Below are 18,443 nucleotides of genomic sequence, written 5' to 3' on the forward strand. Positions count from 1 at the left end.
TTACTTCATTGTTTACTGTTTTTTTACATAGATAATGGTGAAATGGTTCCTCCTCAACTCCTTCCTCCTCCTTCCCTCGATTTCTTAATCATCAACAATCATCCATTTTCCTGATTTTCAATGCTGCTCACAAGTTAACTCAAGAGATCTCTTGATCATTAGACTTATCATGATATCGTTTCTAATTCTCGTCTCCATTTTTAATTATCATCTTTTTACGTTTTTCCGTTGGTCTCATCGCTATCTTTATCTTTCTGTCTCTCTCCTCTCTTTGCTAGCTCTCTTCATGGATTTCATTTGGTAATCAGGATCTAAACCAGATAATGTACAATCTCGAAGTTGATCAAAGTTTTTTTTCTCCAAGAGACAAGACATTAACAAGACCTGATTTCATATACTTGAAAAGCGAAGCTGGTTCTCTCCGGTTATTTTGGTTTATTGTCAAGTGAATTTGCGATTGTGTCATTTTCATTATAACGATCATTTTTCAAGCAATAATCAAGACTCAACACGTTTTATTTGGTAAAACCTTTTTGTATTTTTATTGTAAGCATTGTCAATTTCATCAGCAGATCGTAGTTGAACTACTTGAAATAGCAATTAATTCATTGGTCTATCATATAATACATTTTAAGTTTAATTGTTTTCTCTCATAATTGCAGGTAAACGGAAAAAGATTAATCACTTGGTTGCCATTACAATCTAATGCTTTGTGATTTATTGAATAGGAAGAGAGTTGCAATCTCAATGACATTTATTAGCTGAATCACAAATAGCCATTAGCTGTTGATTGGTGGTGTTGGATGATATTTTTTCTCACATTCATTTTCAATATTATCAAAATTGCCACCAATTTGAGGAAATTGCTTACAGTTGGTCAGTTTGAAGGAAAAGAAGCGACAGTTATCAAACCCTTCATCGCCTTATCGTTTACATGATGATGTTTCTGACAATTTCATAGCTTTTTCCCGGAAACATGAACTGGCTCAACTTTAAGCAAATTGGTCAGCTTACTAATACATATGAGCTAAATATGAACAACTTTATTATTGCTTTTGAAATTGATTCATTCAGTTTTTTTATCAAAAGTTTTGAATTGTTAGCCATTTTTTTATACCCATTCAAGAGTTTTAAGTATCAACATTATTCATTTGCTTAAGGCTTTCAATACTTTTAATTTGTTCCATTATAATAGTAATAATCAAATTAATTTGAATCGATTTTCTTGCATTCAGATGATTCTGATATATTTTACAGGCCAGATTTGTTTCAATTCATTTGATTAGGAAGTGACATTTGATTGATTAGGTTTATTTTTTTGCTATATCTTGGATTATCAGGTTAAATTGATTAATAGATGATGAAAATGAGAAGCAAAAGAAATCTTAAATTAATAGTTATCATTACAGGAAAACGAAAATCCAAACTGGATATAAATAACGATTATTATACTTGCATTTTATTCAATATTAGCCGGATAAAAGCCACCTTGAATTCATATTGATTTGTTTCGTTGAAATGAACTCTCAAATCGTTAAATCGTTTCAACTTAAAATCAATAGCTGGTTGACAGTGAAAGCAAAAAGTCACTGAGATTGCAATTAGATACAGCTTGTTGATTGACCATTGTGAATGAATACGTTTGAAAGTCAATTTAAGGTACAAACACTGAAGCTAAATTATAATTTAGCGCAAAAAAATATTTCGAAAAAATCGAAATAAATTAACATTTTTCTCGTTTTCTTCTTTTTACAGGAACCAAGTACAAATTTGGATAAACCAGTCAACTCTTATCAAGCAAAGTGGAAAGCTATAAAAATCTGAATTAAGGTGTAATCCATATTTGGTTAACCAGTTTAACCACGATGAAAGATATTGATGCTTTAAAGATGAGGATGGTAAATGATAATGCGATAGAATCCAACAACATACAATCCAATTGGTTGAACAATTGGATTATCATGTATTATCATACTGGAACAGGATTTTTTGATGAAAATGGTTGTATTGTTGTGGTTAAATCAAAGAGTAATGTAGAAGAGACTGCGATAGATTTTTGTACACAAAGCCGACTTTGTCCGTCGGAGCAGGCATGGGTGGCCCGCCCCCCCCAGGGTTAACCAGGGGGCAAGGGAAGGGAAGTCAGGATAGGTCAGGGGGCTTAATCCCTGAGTAAGCTCTACACTACTCTGTTCGCTCCTATCGCCGAGACTTAGACGAGATTCGATCGCTAACCCCAGCAGTCTTGCTGTTGGCTAGCAGGCTCGTAAGGGTTAAACCTCTCGGCCACCCCGCGATAGATGAACATAAACGACTATTTAATATGTATAACAATAGGTGGCGCAAAAGAAAGAGTTTCTTTCTTTTCTCTTTCTTTTTGGAAAGTACATTATTAATTGTTTAAATACAATTTTTCAATAATTAAAAAGAAAGAGAAAAGAAAGAGACTCTTTCTTTTGCGCCACCTATTGTTATACATATTAAATAGTCGTTTATGTTCATCTATCGCTCTCTCTTCCTCCTTACTCTTTGGGTTAAACTGATATGGTTAAGCTCTACTTGATTGTTGTGCATTAGCTGATGTGTGATAACAATTGTATCTTATACACACTGTTGGTATGATTACACAAAAAATTATCGTTACAGCAATTATTAAATTGTAGTTAACAGTCGCGTGTCTCTTTTCGCGTGTCAATTGGATAAATTAGAAAGATCATGATTATCATTTCAACCATCATCATCCTCTTGTGAAGCACTTGTCAAGTATTAAATTAATTAGAATATTATCAATATAGTAAATAACATTTACTCTATTGTCTGTTAAATATTGTGATATTTCCTCTCTAACCACACAAAATCAGATTTTAAGCGATGAATATCTTTCAATCCCTAACAATTTGCAAGAGTGCAATCAAATGAATCCCTAATTGCCTTTTAATTACAACTTATAGAATCACTTGTTAACATTGAATGGTCAAATTTGAATAACTAATCAATTGTTATCCATATTATTATAATAATAAGTTATGCTTGACTTTTTTTTACCAAATGAAAGTGATTCTAAATATAGAGACCATTTAAAGGTCCAATAACCTTTTCTGAGTTGGGATCAATTGGAAAGGATGAAAGAAATGAAATTACTTTGATTGATCAATTGACAGATTTGCTGCAATTTAACTGATTCCATTTTAAATTGAAAGATTAAACTATTTTCAGTTAATCCGGCAAAATGAGAATCTTGAAAATCTAATTGAATATCTGAATGGTTTAGTCCAGTAATCAGATTGATTAAATAGCTTTCAATATTTTTTACTCTTAGACGTTAGATGTTGCTAAGGACTGACTGTATTGACATTGTAATTTGACTTTGCCGGTGAGTACAATTGAACATCTGATTGTGGTTTCACCAAAAAAAAACTTCATCTCATTAGATTGGATAAAAATGCGTCAACAAATTTGTTTTTCCGAATGTGAAGGTTTCAATTGTAAATTAACTTTAATTGTGAAGAGATCTCTTGTACGGTCAAGAGATCTCTTCAAAATTAAATATCACAAGAAGGTAAGCAAGACAAATATGAAAGGTAGAAGGCCTCCTAGAGAGTTGAAAATAATATGATTAGGAAGAAGGAAACTGTGAGAGATTGATTGTTGTTGATTAAACGACTACAATATAACCTGATTGATGAGGAAGATGGCGGTAAATCAAGAAACAGACAATTATCAAGATTGAAAGACACAAAAAGAAATGCCAACAATTGGTTTGGCATCTTGCAAACAATTGGTAAACAGGTTAAATAATGTACCTACAATCAAGATTGTCAATTTCAAAGAGACGATCTAATCAGATGAAAGTCTCGTGAAAAGCTGGACTAAAATGTTCCCTGTAAAGTAAATGGATTCACATATCTACCAGTCCATGTAGTTAATCCTAGAGATTCAGATGATTTCAATAATGTCTCATTAATGACATTCAATGATATTGGTTGGAAAAGGGTTCAAGATACAATTTTTTGACAAACATCATTGTTGTTGTGTTTGTATTGATAAACCCGATTGTTACATTGTTTACTAGTCTTACAATGTAAATGGCATCACGAGTTGTTTATTTGCCGAGTCCTCCAGTTACCTGATTGTGTTACTTTGGATTAAATAACAATCGAATGCAAAACAAGTCGATACGACCATCTTAACCTTGTCTAATCTTTATTCTGATTTCGCTTTTCATTAATATGGTAAATATTGATGATTTATACTTGATTACTCATAACTTTCCACTCCACTAACAGGCAACACGAGATTGATTAACTTGATAGATTATCAACCGCACATGATTAGGAATTACACCTTATGATAAAGAAAATTTTCATTGCTATTGTTTAGTCATAAGTCATATCTCTACACCTTTAACCCTGATTGGTAGCTTAATCCGCTTCAAAATAATCTGATTCAAAAAGCAAATCAAAATCTTACAAGATTACCCAATGATAAATATCAAGATTAAATATTAATATATTTTGAGTGTATCACATCGAATGATTATTTTATAATTGAAAATAAACATGTTTTTTATGATGAAATATTCATCTACAAACGATGAAGAAATCTTTGATTTTGATTGTAAAAAATGAGATTCAATTTAAATCGCTAAGTTGATTGTTTCAAGAAGATGATCCATTTGCTTGGTATTTCTCAGCCTTTTGATAGTTTCGGAAAAATCCTTTCGATTTTGCTTGATTTTTGTGCTCGAATATGTTTTCAGATTTACTCATATAATCATCAGTGTTAGTCTTATGAGCAAATATATCGTTGATTGAAAAAAACACAGGAGGCGATGGGAATCCTGGAAGCAAAAAAGGATTACATTAGTATGAATTGTACTGACATTGTGAGTTTTAAGTACACACTGAGTGTGCATTAACTAGATTCGAGTACATTAGTGATAAGCACAATTCTGGTACTCTTATGCTTACCTTTCTTGTGTATGACTTGATTATTTGAAGCATTTATTGAGCCGAGTCTTTTTGATATTTTACTTGGTTTGCCATTGATTGGAGGAAGCTGTATGGGCTTAGGCTTTTTAATTGATGGGCCAACATCGTCAATAGTTGAAGGAACACTTTTGTTATGCGATTTTAATGGTTCTAAAATGACTGCTCGAGACGCTCCGAGTCCTTTTCCTCCATTCTCTTCACTTATGCTGCCACGACTGCTTAAAGTGATTTGCGATGTATCAGATGATGATTTTGACGTTGTACTGCTACTTAGATCATCTAGAAAGATTGAATAGAAATTAGTTTTGAGTTTTATGAATTATTTTGATTCAGGATTCAAAGATGAGTAAATTGACTGGTAAATAAGCTTGATCTTACACTGTTGTCTAGAAAAACGTGAAATCAATCTTGATGGGTCCCATTTGAAGCTTTCAATAGATGACTTTGAAGTTGCACTCCTGTTTGATGAGAAACATTACTTGATTAACCAATTTCAAACACCACTAACATCGTTACTAATTGACATACCGTGTCTCAAAATTTGTCCAGTTACTGTCCGTCTGGTTAGAGTATTTTAAAAAAATTGATCCTCTTTCACTTCTTGACAGGAGAAACAAAGAAAACAATAATCAAATTAAAATTAGTCGATATTCTGAAATGATACTGAAAACTGTGGATAACTGCGTTAAGCGATACAATCAAAGTCTCAGTCAGCTGCAAAATGACTTAAATCACCAGAAATTACCATACGATCCTATTCAATAATTGTGAGTAGGAAATGTATGTTTTGTATTTCTCAAGGTTTATACTTTCGACTCGGAGGTTCCGAGGTGTTTTTGCGGAGTAAAACAATTCCGCCTTTAGATAATATTTTCTATTTTACAGCATACTTTATGTTTGACTGGAATAAGGTTTATCTCATACTTGATACAATCACTAAGCACATCTTCAAAATTAAAAGTGTAACCAAAGAGTAAATCTCACTTCCTATTTGATTCCGACTTAACTGTGACTTAATCTTACATGAACTGAATGCACATAATCACATAAGTAATTGGTTAATGTAAGAGCTTCCAGTATAAGTATTGGATGATTTTTGAAATAATTCATGTTGTATTGAAAGTATACTTACTCCGAGAATTTTTGCCTAAACTTATCGCGCCATTGATAACATTCATTAATTACAGGTTCGGACAATCCTTTAGCAGGAGCTTTACCAAGTAACACTATTTTATCGATTGTTGTCAGGTAATTCTGTAACCATTGATCATGTTCCAGATCACACTCCTGGTTAATGGAAAGAAAATAAAAAATTTCAATCATTTACATGTCCAAATAACATTTCAAGATCAAACAGATTAGTGATAATCTCAATTTGGGAATCTTGTCATAAATATTTGAATTATAAACAAGATGTTGACAAGATATAAATGAAACACTTTAGTTTATGATGTTTACACTAGATAAAATCACTGATTTTAATCTATTTTATTGGTCAGGTTGATTAATGTAGTTCAAATGGAGTTGAAAACCATGTAAAGCTGATACAAAACAAAGTGGTGGTCATTTGATAAATCATTTTGTTTGCTTACCTCACCAAGAGAATATCCACTTTCAGTTGAGAATCCTCCAGGAACGTAAGTTTCATCTATAGTTGAATCAGTCATAGTGGGCAGAAGGGAAATTATTGTTGAAACAATGGCCAACAATCAGCATTAGTTTTCATATTTAATGGCAGTTGATTGAAAATGTTACTAGTGAATGGATTAAACACTGAGATCATTCAAACATATAGACAGTAGACTCTACCACAGCAAGCAATCACTGTAAGGGCAAAGTCGATGGCCTTAGGAATTGTCCATTCTCGAATAATAGACTCCCATCAGTTTCCAACCCTCTCTTAACACTTGAACATCTTTCCAAGCTATTTCATCAATTAGAGTGATTCAATATTCAACTCGACCATAGATGTTTCTATGGGGATTTAACCAGAAAAAATAAACAAATAACACATAACTCATAATAAGCATTGAAGCCGCCAATTTAAAATAACTTGAAAACTGAAATTTTGTCAAAAATAATCATAACTGATGCTTTATTGAGTTGATTCAAAGCTAATTATGCTAATTGTTCGATTAACTTTATCATCAAATCAAGTAAAATTTACATCTCTTAAAATAACCCACTTTTTGGACATGCTATTTTCACTAATTTTTCTCTGTTATCCTCTGTTACTGTTTTCACTTTTCATTCTTTTCACATGTAAACATACATCTGTAAAATCAAATCTGTTTTGTTTTTCTTATTTAATTTGATTTATCTAAACATCATTTGTGAGTCAAATTGCTACATAATTATTAATCAATTCAATAAAATCAACTTCAATGTAATCTTTTGCTTCTTTCACATTTTTTTGGATAACTAGAAACAGCTGATGTCATCATGGATCATTCATCGCCTAATAAAAGGTTAGTTTTTAATTATATTTTGTTTGATTTGGTTAATTTTCTTGACTAACTATGTTTCTCTTTCACACCTTTTTTCACAACCAGTATTCAACCAATGTCAATATTTGACTTGCTCGAGCTGGATGAAGATGAAAATGATGATGAATATAATCCAGCAGAGGAAGAAGAGGTTGAAGATGAAGAAGAAGAGATTATTGAAGACTTGTTTATGGGGGACCCATGTCGATCAGATGAACCTTCTGATATTGAAATGAGTGAAAGTGACACAATCGCTCGTCGAACTAGATCAAAATTTCAGATTGAAGAGGAACCTAAGGATACTAAAGAGTTCCCGGATGTAACTGAGGATTTGTACGAACCAGCTAAAGTTGATGATGACGAATGGTTAAATTTTCTTAACTCACTGTATCAAGACAATCCTAGCAGAATATTTGACGAAGATGAAGCCAAAGACCCTGATTATAGTGTATTTGAGGATGTAGATGAGCTTGCTGGAAAAGAAAATCATGAAGCTGTGATTCAAAATAATTTAGAAGTTGCTCCAGTTGAGAAAATTGATTTGGAAGCAGCATCAACTAGTGATCTCTCAAAGTGGAGTGCATTTTTTACCGATGAAGACGTTATTCTTTTACATCATCAAATGGCACAACATGTTCAACTTTTGACACAACAGTATTTATTAACTATGACCAGTCAAACTATGGGAAATGTGGCTGAAAATGCTGCTTTCCTAATCAAAGAAATTAATCAATTTGCTTGTGGAAAAGAAGTTTCCATTTTTCGAACTCCAAATCTGCCCGGTGCCCTAAAAATTTTGGAGGATCACCCAATAAATCCAAGTAATATAACAGTTACCGCAAACTCATGGCGACAATGTCCAGTCCCTGTTATTGTTAGACCAATCATTGCAAATAATCCTCACGTTTTTCAATATCATCATCTCTTACCTCGAAGTGGTTTTCCAGATATTAAACTATGTGACAATCAAAAAAAAGCTAACGCCAAAACTAAGACAAAATTCAGCCTTGCAGAAGACCATTTGATTGCTTTAGGTTTAGAACAATTTAGCAGTGTTGACAAAAAACTTGTTTGTCAATATATAAAGCAGCTATTGCTTCCGGTGAAAAGTGTTGACCAAATTAGGATGCATATTAAAAATAAAAGACGCCATATAAATGATGAATCAATTGGAAAATGTGATGAAAGTAATCCCATTACTTTTTATATTAAGTATGGTAAACTTTTGCCGATACCTAGAAAAATGCCACAGCCTAAATTAGACTACTCAAACCTAAGTGATTTACCTGAATGGTTAGCAAAACATTTGGATCCCAATTTTATAGCTAATACCAAAACAAAAGTTCTACCTCGTCTCAAACTTTCTCCTCTCAAAGGTACTTATTCACTTAAATATCCTTCGACTTTATCATCACCCAACAAAGAAACAAGTATTGTTCTTCGGCGATATCGTTATCTGAGTAAATTACCTTACATCAAACCCAAACCTATGCCAAGCTTAACCTCCCCTGAAATCACTGTGATCAATGTAGAGAAAACCCCTTCGTTGTCTCCTCCTATCTCAACCACCTGTGAAGTAAACCAAAGCTTGCCTCTTCAAACGTCTGGTGAGGTTAATAGTGAAGATAAATTGGAAATTGAAGTCTCTGATATAGTGGAAGAAGTTGCTCAATCTGAAAATATTGAAGAAAAATCATCTTCTAATTGTCAAGATAACGATATTCCAATGGGTGAAGATCTCGCAGTATTCAATTCTGATAATGCAGTTCAGAACGAAGATGATGATGAAAGTGATCTTGCCGCTTTGATGGTTGCCAGTTCAACAATTACCAGCAATAAAGGTCGGAATAAGTCACATGAATCTAGTTCTGTCAGCAAAAAAGAAGCCAAAAAGTCACTTGTCACTAAGCACAAAGAATCCACGGTACTTCTTCTTTCGGAAGATTGGTTGCTTAATGATTACAATCGTGAACAGAAAGAACAAATAATGGTCCAATGTTTTATAAACAAGGTCCGGGAAGCCTTGAAAAGTGACGAGGACTATGTCCAATTTTTAAACTACTTAAACGAGTTTGGTAAACAAAGATCAACTAATGGTTCCATCAAAGATCTACATCAAAAAACTGAAAAATTATTGCGTAAAGTGAATGCACAACAAGTGATGGAGGATTTTGTTCTTCTTCTAAATGCATCTGAAGCTCAAGAGTGTGGAAAAATGTACCAATATCTTCATTGGAGACGATATTTGAGTTTTATTCGCAAATTGGAGGTTTACTCAGCAGTGGAACCTAATTGTATCCCAAGACTGCACAAAACCTTGGTTCAATTGAAATTATCTGAGACACCAGTTAACAAACAAAGATTAAAAGCTGCCGTTAGCAAAGCGATTAGTGGTCATCCATATCTTATAAATGAATTTTCTAGTCTATTTTTGGATGAAAAACCAAAAGATTATCTATTTGCTAATGATGAAGATTTTGACAACATTGCAATCACCAATGCTCAAGATTTGAATGCAGCTGACGATGAAGGCGATGACTCTTTTGAGAATGTAATGGTTGATTTAAATGGCGAAGAAAGTAAATATGGTACAAATGCGTGCCCTTGTAAGATTTGTCACAATAATGTTAACAATAACAATAATTGCAGTTCCAGTAATGGCTCTGAAAATGCTACAAGTGCTCCTCTTCGTCATTGTGCGTCTTGTAGTTTGAAGTTTATTGGAGGAAAAATCTATCTTCAGGGTCCTAAAAAGATTCAGCCTGCTGAAGTGCAATACCTAGGACTTCGTGAATCTAGAGCTGTTGTGAATCAACCAGAGTCAGCAAGTCCGCAAACAGTTGAACCCAGTGTTAGTGTTGAACAATCTAACAGTACACAAAGTTCAGTTGAAACAGAATCATGTAATAATGAAAAACCATGGACTTTGGCTGAAGATAAATTACTATTGGAATTTTGTAAAGCAAAAGTGTCAATTGACGATGAAGCAAACCTGATTGAATTGTTTAAAGAAATCTCTTGTAAACTCAATCGTCCTTGTGATAATGTTGTTGAAAGATTCAACAAATTAATGGACCTATTTAAACATGAAAAAATCAATCAAGATTCTGAAAAAAATGACTCAAATTAATTTTTTTATCATACTACATTTTTTTCGAGCTCTGTTAGCTCAAATTAATTGCCTCGGCACAAAATATACTTCACAACGCCCGATATCTTTTTTTTCATAAACGCTTTTCAATAATGAAAAATTAATAATTAAATTACTTTATTGAACAACTTGTGCTCTTATTTTTTTCAAACAATCTTCAGCCATACCCATGATATAAATGTCATCATCTTTTTTGGCAAATCTATAAGATGCGTCACAGTTTTGCTGTGCTGACGGCCAGTTACGTCGCATTAAATCGTTCATTCCGACATTGTAGTACAATGTTTTTAGGTGATCTGACTCGATGATAGTTCCAACTTTTATTGCTTTCTTAAAATATTCATCAGCTTCGTCAAAATTGTTCGTTAAATTGAGCAGCGTACCAACATCACTAAGCAGAATCATTGTTTGATGAGCGTTCTTTCCATTGACTTTTTCGCAGACTGCTAAAGCGTCAAGAGTGTATTTTAATGCTCCATCATATTCTTGTTTACGAAGCAAGTGTTTGCCATAAAAATCAAGAGCCATTCCATACAAAGCCAGGCTATTTATATCTGAATCTGATAATTCATTCTTAGTCTTTTTATCATTTTCAATTTGGTTTGCTCGTTTCTTTTGAATACTTAAACAATGACTGAAACCAACATCTGCTTTGCTAAATTTTCCTAATTTACTATAAATAGTTGCTAATTTTAGTGAAATTTCTACTATTGCTTCATGATCTTCTTCTATACCTAGAGAGAGACAGAGAGTATTGAAATCATAAATATTAGTAATTTTCATTAAAAAAATAAAAAAATATATTACATACCGAATTCCAATAATCGTTTGATCAAATCTTTGTAAATCTTCTCAGATTTTTCATAATCGCCTTTAAGAAAAGCGACATTGCCCATAAGCGAATAGATGTATGCGATTGCTTTGCTGTTGCCCTAATCAATAAATTGGTGGAATAAAGATTTATAATATGTTCACAAAAACATTCATTCAATGAATAATTACCATATCAACAGCATTGGAAAGAGCAGCGTGTAGGATAATCTCAGCTTTATCGAACTCCTCTCGTTGCATACAAAGGATTCCACGTTTAATTGTTAAAATAAATGGATCTTCTTTTGATAACAAATCTTCCCACCCTAACAATGATAATAAGCCAGAAATGAAACCTGCGGCGAGCAGCCTAAAAGAAAAGAAACAAGTAAAAACATAAACGATGAGATTGGGAATTATAATCTTTAACCAGAATTTAAAGGCTATAGATTCGATAATAAAGTGAAAACTTACGGCCTATTTCTATCTCCTTTACTATTACGAGACTGTCTGGTCTTCGAAGCTATGGTAAGTTTTTTAAAATTGGATGAACGGTCGACATTTCTGGTTGACATTTGGACAAGCGAGGGAAGATACGCACTAGGCACTGATAGACGTAAACCATGGTGACATAATTTGCACGTTAGTGGACTAGTTACAGTTTTAAACAAAAAACGAGAAACAAACATGATTAATCAATAATAACAATAATTAAAACCAACTTTATAATAAATGTGATGAACTTGAAACCAAATGTTTACATTTTTTCAACAAAATATCGGATCTGAGATTAGATACTTAAGGATACCATGGATCCAGTGAATCTTACGAATCTGGGAAGAAACTTGGAATGATTGAAATAAATATTAATTTGACATTTTAATTAGCCTTAAAGAATAAAAAATGGCTTGTTTAATAATTTGACGATGTAAATTTCTTTACGGAGCCATGATTTGAAGCAAGAGACATTCCTGCGTAAAAATATAATGTATCACAATAGGAATGGCGTGAAAAATGTGGATGTATTTGATAAACTGAACTCCGGTGTGATAAAAGTTTGATACTTGAGGGGTGATTGTTTCTTCTTGAAATACAATGAGTTATTTGGCTATTTTCCTTTGGTCCATCAATGCTATTATCATTATCAAGTTTTTTATCGTCGTATTTACCCTTGGTAAGCGGTACGAACAGAAAAGGCAATCCAAGTGTGCATATTATTTTACGGGTTAAGGCATATGTTATGTCTCCAAACAAAAATTAGTTTAGAGTCGAAATATTGTGTTATGCTTGCGATAAATGTTCTTTAGAGTAACCGGCTAATCTGTTAACAATGTTATTTGAGGGAAAAATCCATAAACGACATTTAGACAAAATTTACTCGACATAAATCATGCCACTGTAAATCCAATCACTATTAACTGGTTGAAAGCCCCATCCACTTGCATAGTAAGTTATTGTATCCAAACTTTCTGTAAACATTAAGAAAATATGAGAATCTGTAACACTTTCAAAGCGAATTTCAGGGAAAAAAGCGCAAATTTACCTGCCATGTAGATTAATTTTGACATGGGAATCAAACCAAAGTAATGAATAAGCAAGAATATGAAAGAAATCAAAATACGCATTTGATCGAGTATGAAGATTCTCGCTTTTTTATGGCCATTGATCAGATTTGTATGAATTTCATGAATAGCGAAATACTTCAACCAGAGGCAATTGAATGTAAAATATAACCCAAAATGATGTACTAATGATGATATTAAAACCAGTCCAATGATCACAACAAGAAAAGCTCTAGAGAATGACAAAATATCCGAAATATATCAATCAATGGTTCAATGTGTTTATATCAAAAATGGTTAAATCTTTATACTAACAATGACCACTTTTGAGATGCATTTGCCTTCGCCAATCTTTGAGTGAATGTTGATGGTCTTTGACAGCCATGGACCAAAACCCAATGTAAATTGTTACGCAATGAAAACGCAATGATAGTAAAGAGTTTGGTTTACCGGTAAAACTGATGCTGAGCAATAATGAGTTTCTTGGATTGTTAAGCACTGACTGTAGCCTTCGAAATCCGAGTATGATGACTCAAAAAACTTTGAAGGTAAGTGACTCGATTATTGAGAGCAAACAAAAGATAAAGTTGAAGAAAACACGAATAATTCAAGTACAGAACAGTAATATTTCGGTAATATTTATTTATATTTAGGTACCAAACATAGGATTCATTGTAAAGGTCCTAAGAAGTACTTGAAATGAACATAAAGGGAATTTTCGCAGAGGAATCGGACTTACAAAGAACTTAAGTTCTTTGCTGAACTGATGTCGAAACTTTCTGATAGGTCTTTAAGCTATTATTAATAATTATATTGGGGTTTCAATACATTATTATGTTAAAACATTGGGTTTTGTTACTAAAAAGACACAAATAGCAACAATTGTTGCTTTTATGCACAAATTGACTAAACACTGAAAGAAAAATGAGCAAAAACGGGCGAAAATCAACTTCTTGCAAATATAAACTCTATTAGTTTGTAGGAAATTACAAATTGAATCCATTAGTACGGTTCAAAAGCTTCTTCGATCTATATTCTTCGAGAAAATCGATTTCGAAGTTGAAACTTTGATCGCTGTTTGTACGATAACGGAAGCAGATTTTTTGATGAAACTTCATTGTGCAGATGTTATTTTTGATGGTGAACCAGAAAATGGACTTAATTTAAGAAATAAAATATCACATTTTCTGCAAAACAGATAAGTTCGATTTTCACTTAAACCGAACTTTTTCTGTGGCCGTGTAATTTAGAGATCTGAAACTTATGATTCATCCATAAAAATTAGTTGGTCAGACCATGGACTGGACGATTTTTTCAATTCATCAACAGTTTTCTCGATTTCGGCCATGGATCGGAAAACTTTGAACCTCGATATTTCGAGAATGGTGAAACCTACAATCATCATTCTATGACCTAGAATTCGATTTCATTATGGACTAAAACATATTAAACTATTGTATTATTCAAGATCCGTCAAAACAAGTTATAGCATTGCATTGCATGTGTTATCAAATTGAAAATTTATTCGTAAAGTTGAATGGTTACTCAAACTCAAATGTTGTTTGTTGATTGGATATTCATTATTGAAAATTTCCAGTCATACCACATGATTGATCATGATAAAATTTATTGTTTGAGCAAGAGATGATGATTGTAGGTTTCACCATTCTCGAAATATCGAGGTTCAAAGTTTTCCGATCCATGGCCGAAATCGAGAAAACTGTTGATGAATTGAAAAAATCGTCCAGTCCATGGTCTGACCAACTAATTTTTATGGATGAATCATAAGTTTCAGATCTCTAAATTACACGGCCACAGAAAAAGTTCGGTTTAAGTGAAAATCGAACTTATCTGTTTTGCAGAAAATGTGATATTTTATTTCTTAAATTAAGTCCATTTTCTGGTTCACCATCAAAAATAACATCTGTACAATGAAGTTTCATCAAAAAATCTGCTTCCGTTATCGTACAAACAGCGATCAAAGTTTCAACTTCGAAATCGATTTTCTCGAAGAATATAGATCGAAGAAGCTTTTGAACCGTACTAATGGATTCAATTTGTAATTTCCTACAAACTAATAGAGTTTATATTTGCAAGAAGTTGATTTTCGCCCGTCTTTGCACATTTTTCTTTCAGTGTTTAGTCAATTTGTGCATAAAAGCAACAATTGTTGCTATTTGTGTCTTTTTAGTAACAAAACCCAATGTTTTAACATAATAATGTGTTGAAACCCCAATATAATTATTAATAATAGCTTAAAGACCTTTCAGAAAGTTTCGGCATCAGTTCAGCAAAGAACTTAAGTTCTTTGTAAGTCCAAATTCCCTTTATGCTGAATCCAAGTACTTCTTACGACCTTCGTTAGTACCTTTTACAATGGATCTAATGTTTGGTACCTAAATTTGATTTCAACTTATATCAGACTTAAATTGAGACTTGAATAAAACTACTTGCAATATGATCTCTAATTCATGCTTGGCCTCAGTTTCAACAGCCATACATTGACTATCGATTGCTACAAATTATGCCATTCCGAAATATTACTGTTCTGTACTTGAATTATTTGTGCTTTCTTCAACTTGATCTTTTGTTTGCTCTCAATAACAGTATTGACCTCATCGAGTCACTTACCTTCAAAGTCATCATACTCGGACTTGGAAGGCTACAGTCAATGTTAAACGATTCAAGAAACTCATTACTGCTCAGCATCAGTTTTACCGGTGAACCAAACATTTTACCCATATTGGGTTTTAAGTTTTATGTTTTAAGTTTGGTAAGGTTTTCATTGCGTTACAATGCTACAATTCACATTGGATTTTGTCTAACGACCTCTTGCTCACAGGATGATATTGATAACCTTATAATATCATCAGGTAACCAAAAACGAATAGAATATTATTCAAATACTTTCGACTACTTTTATTCGAATTTGTATTTCCATCTGAAATTTCTTGTTAACAATTAGCCTTTAAAGCGCTAGAATTTGCTCGGAAACTTGTAAATGATCGTCTAAATTTTCTCGTTTTGTGTTTTGTTTTGGTAATGAAAGATTTGCACAATTTTGTTTATTTGTTTTAATTTATTTATTAATAATCAACGATTTAATTGCTTTTAAATAATAGAAGTAATAATAATAAATATCAACACAACCATCAATTCACTTGCTTAGTGATTACAATTTTGGCTTGAAATTGTTTTTTTACATGTTAAATGTTTTTGTTTTTGTTTCATTTATTTGCTGTTAACTTGCAATTCATTTTTTTATATTTTATTGTATTAAGAATGATAATCATATTAATTAATCAGTAATATTGAATATTAAAACATTAGACAATAGCATTATCGTTATAATTATTCATCAATAATCTTATCGAATTGAGTGCTTTCGAGCTTTTTTTGGTTTCATTTTAAAATTTTGCTTTTTTCACCAAATCAGTTTGATATTTATTTTTTTGTTAAATTTGTGAGTTAATTGTGCCTTTCTCTTTATGCTTGTGTTTTAGTTAATTAAGTTTTAATTAGGTTTGGAGGGAAATGGTCACAACCATGAATTACTTTCTGCTGTTGATAAACACCTCATTGAAATGGAAACATGATATGAATTTGCAGTGTAAGGTCATTACTATTGAAATTATTGCAAGATTAACAAATTCACTTATATTCACATACTTTAAGCTCAGTTAATTATTTATCCACATAATAATCTAGAATCAAGTCTGAATTTAAATTGTCTAAATCAAATCAAAAAGACTGTCTAATAAAATGAACAAATGGAGCAAATTAACAAAAATTGACTGACTTGGCGCAAATCATGAGACTTGACTAGTTAATAGTGGTTAGGTAATTGTGATTAGGCTTTTCTTTTGGTTTATAAATTGTTGCATTGATTGCTAACTTGCTAAATTAGTGCTTTAAAATAAAGATTTTCAAATTGTTTAGTCTTTTTGCATTCGCTGTAACCTTTTGGTAAAGTAAAGCAACCAAAACATTGCTCAGTGTTGATCAAAAGGAAATGTAAGACTTCAATTTATCTAACAAGCTAACTTAAATCTGGTTAATTGTGATAATCAAGTTAACAAATGTTGATAATGTTAGCAACATTGAAAAGAAGTTGATGAAGAAGAAGAAAATTAAGATGATAACAACAATTTGGATTCCATTTTTGCTGTAAGTAGTTCGTATCGACCAATAATAATTATATATATGCATATATATACATATATAATGACACAACCTTGATTCAAATGATGAAGATGCTGATATGGTGATAATGATTAGATGAGTATGAGAATGAGATGATGAGCGATGCTAATGTTGTTAGCATTTTTACCTTCCTTGGTTATTGGATTAAACTGGGAAGGCGAAAATTTGTTTACAGATCTTTTCCCTTTTGAATGGTGTTCTGGATTCACGAATAAATTGAGTAAATTTTTGCTCTTCAAATATTCCAATCTAAATTTGTAAAAGATCACGAGATGAATATTTCCCTGTTTTTCGAGTCTTGTTACCAAGAAATTGCCTTTACACACAATTTTACCATCATGATGTGGGTTACTTTCTCCAACCAGATTATAAGAGTGATGATTATGAGGATGAAGAAGACCATGAAGATGATGGAGTTGATGAAGTTGATGATGAAAATGATGAGACACAACCTTATTTTCGTTATCAGATGAATATGTTTGCGTGGATAGGAAAGCTTCCCATTATTTGTATTAATATTAGTATATAATATATTTATTTTGTTTTTTCCGCTGCCTATTGAATCTTCCAATGTAGAGTTGATATTTTCCCTGTGCTTTGGGTGGAGATTGAGAGAGAGCAAGATGAAGATGAAGAACACGATGGTGAAGGTAATGATGATGGATAAGAACATTTCAAAATAGTAATGTTAAGAGGAGAGAAATGTTATCAAATCAAGAGACAATTCCCATTTCTTGATTTGCTTTTTGTTCATTGCTTCTTGGCGTACTTTTCTTCCTGTCGCAGGAATGTTTCAATGTTTCAAGAATAACCAAATTCGAAAACCAGAAAATTCGATCCTCAGTTGATAGCCAACCTCCATCAAGCTGCTATGTGTTGATGAACAATTAGGCCTTCAATAAATCTGGTTCTTCTCTTTACTGGTAATCCATTCCTTGACTGATGTTTCCTTTGATTTGGTTATCTTGTGTGATCATCTTCCGAAAATCATCTAGAGATTGACAATTCCTAATTGAATTTCTCATCAACCATCCAGAAGCATATTTCCATCTCCTCTTTACACATGATTATTGAAAGTTTAACCGTTGATTAGTGGTATAGTTATTGTGATATATTGATATTATTAATAAATTGCTAGGCACTATAGTGTGAGTGATTTGATTATTAATATTATTGTTGAGATTATTTTTGCTTGTATTGGGATTTGTGTAACTTTTTGTTTCTCTTTCCATTCCTTTTA

General features: G+C 32.3%; 3 protein-coding genes and 1 long non-coding RNA gene across 6 annotated transcripts; 2 read left to right on the top strand and 2 right to left on the bottom strand.

The window, feature by feature from the left end:
• Positions 1-278: 278 nt before the first annotated feature.
• On the top strand, positions 279-1,206 carry LOC107366851 (uncharacterized). 2 transcript variants are annotated; one of them, XR_001569770.3, is made up of 2 exons: positions 279-546; positions 663-1,206. It is a non-coding gene; the product is annotated as an uncharacterized LOC107366851 (long non-coding RNA). The 2 variants fall into 2 exon arrangements; XR_016199131.1 differs by having other exon boundaries at positions 279-522.
• A 3,315-nt stretch (positions 1,207-4,521) lies between these two features.
• Positions 4,522-7,155, bottom strand: LOC107366793 (uncharacterized). Its single transcript, XM_015934431.3, has 6 exons — positions 6,584-7,155; positions 6,124-6,278; positions 5,520-5,591; positions 5,370-5,449; positions 4,971-5,270; positions 4,522-4,840 (listed from the first exon to the last, which is right to left on the bottom strand). Exons 1-6 carry the CDS (start codon positions 6,656-6,658, stop codon positions 4,659-4,661), a joined length of 864 nt encoding a protein of 287 aa, XP_015789917.1. The 5' UTR covers positions 6,659-7,155; the 3' UTR covers positions 4,522-4,658.
• Positions 7,156-7,202: 47 nt separating this feature from the next.
• mute (gon-4 like protein muscle wasted) lies at positions 7,203-10,756 on the top strand. 2 transcript variants are annotated; one of them, XM_089268248.1, is made up of 3 exons: positions 7,225-7,324; positions 7,417-7,459; positions 7,544-10,756. In XM_089268248.1, the coding sequence occupies exons 2-3, from the start codon at positions 7,434-7,436 to the stop codon at positions 10,605-10,607; spliced, it is 3,090 nt and encodes a 1,029-aa protein (XP_089124374.1). In that variant the 5' UTR covers positions 7,225-7,324; positions 7,417-7,433; the 3' UTR covers positions 10,608-10,756. The 2 variants fall into 2 exon arrangements, with proteins under 2 accessions (XP_089124373.1, XP_089124374.1); XM_089268247.1 differs by having other exon boundaries at positions 7,203-7,459.
• Positions 10,729-12,218, bottom strand: LOC107366792 (tetratricopeptide repeat protein 19, mitochondrial-like). Its single transcript, XM_015934430.3, has 4 exons — positions 11,913-12,218; positions 11,631-11,808; positions 11,440-11,560; positions 10,729-11,362 (listed from the first exon to the last, which is right to left on the bottom strand). The coding sequence occupies exons 1-4, from the start codon at positions 12,125-12,127 to the stop codon at positions 10,746-10,748; spliced, it is 1,131 nt and encodes a 376-aa protein (XP_015789916.2). The 5' UTR covers positions 12,128-12,218; the 3' UTR covers positions 10,729-10,745.
• Positions 12,219-18,443: the final 6,225 nt, after the last annotated feature.

This window comes from Tetranychus urticae, chromosome 2 (assembly GCF_039701765.1).
Source record: "Tetranychus urticae isolate SD_2017Ah chromosome 2, NJAU_TeUrti_SD_1.0, whole genome shotgun sequence".
In the NCBI taxonomy this organism is placed as follows: domain Eukaryota; kingdom Metazoa; phylum Arthropoda; class Arachnida; order Trombidiformes; family Tetranychidae; genus Tetranychus; species Tetranychus urticae.

Bases quoted from the DNA above. Each gene is read 5' to 3' on its own strand.
- LOC107366793 (XM_015934431.3), bottom strand. From the start codon at position 6,658: ATGACTGATTCAACTATAGATGAAACTTACGTTCCTGGAGGATTCTCA. The intron at 5,592-6,123 runs GTAAGTATACTT...TCTCCTGTCAAG, and splicing joins TTTAGGCAAAAATTCTCGGA to AAGTGAAAGAGGATCAATTT. The intron at 4,841-4,970 runs GTAAGCATAAGA...TTTTGCTTCCAG, and splicing joins TCAAGTCATACACAAGAAAG to GATTCCCATCGCCTCCTGTG.
- LOC107366792 (XM_015934430.3), bottom strand. From the start codon at position 12,127: ATGTTTGTTTCTCGTTTTTTGTTTAAAACTGTAACTAGTCCACTAACG. The intron at 11,809-11,912 runs GTAAGTTTTCAC...CTTTTCTTTTAG, and splicing joins AAAGGAGATAGAAATAGGCC to GCTGCTCGCCGCAGGTTTCA. The intron at 11,561-11,630 runs GTAATTATTCAT...TTTATTGATTAG, and splicing joins TTTCCAATGCTGTTGATATG to GGCAACAGCAAAGCAATCGC.
- mute (XM_089268247.1), top strand. From the start codon at position 7,434: ATGGATCATTCATCGCCTAATAAAAG. The intron at 7,460-7,543 runs GTTAGTTTTTAA...TTTCACAACCAG, and splicing joins CATTCATCGCCTAATAAAAG to TATTCAACCAATGTCAATAT.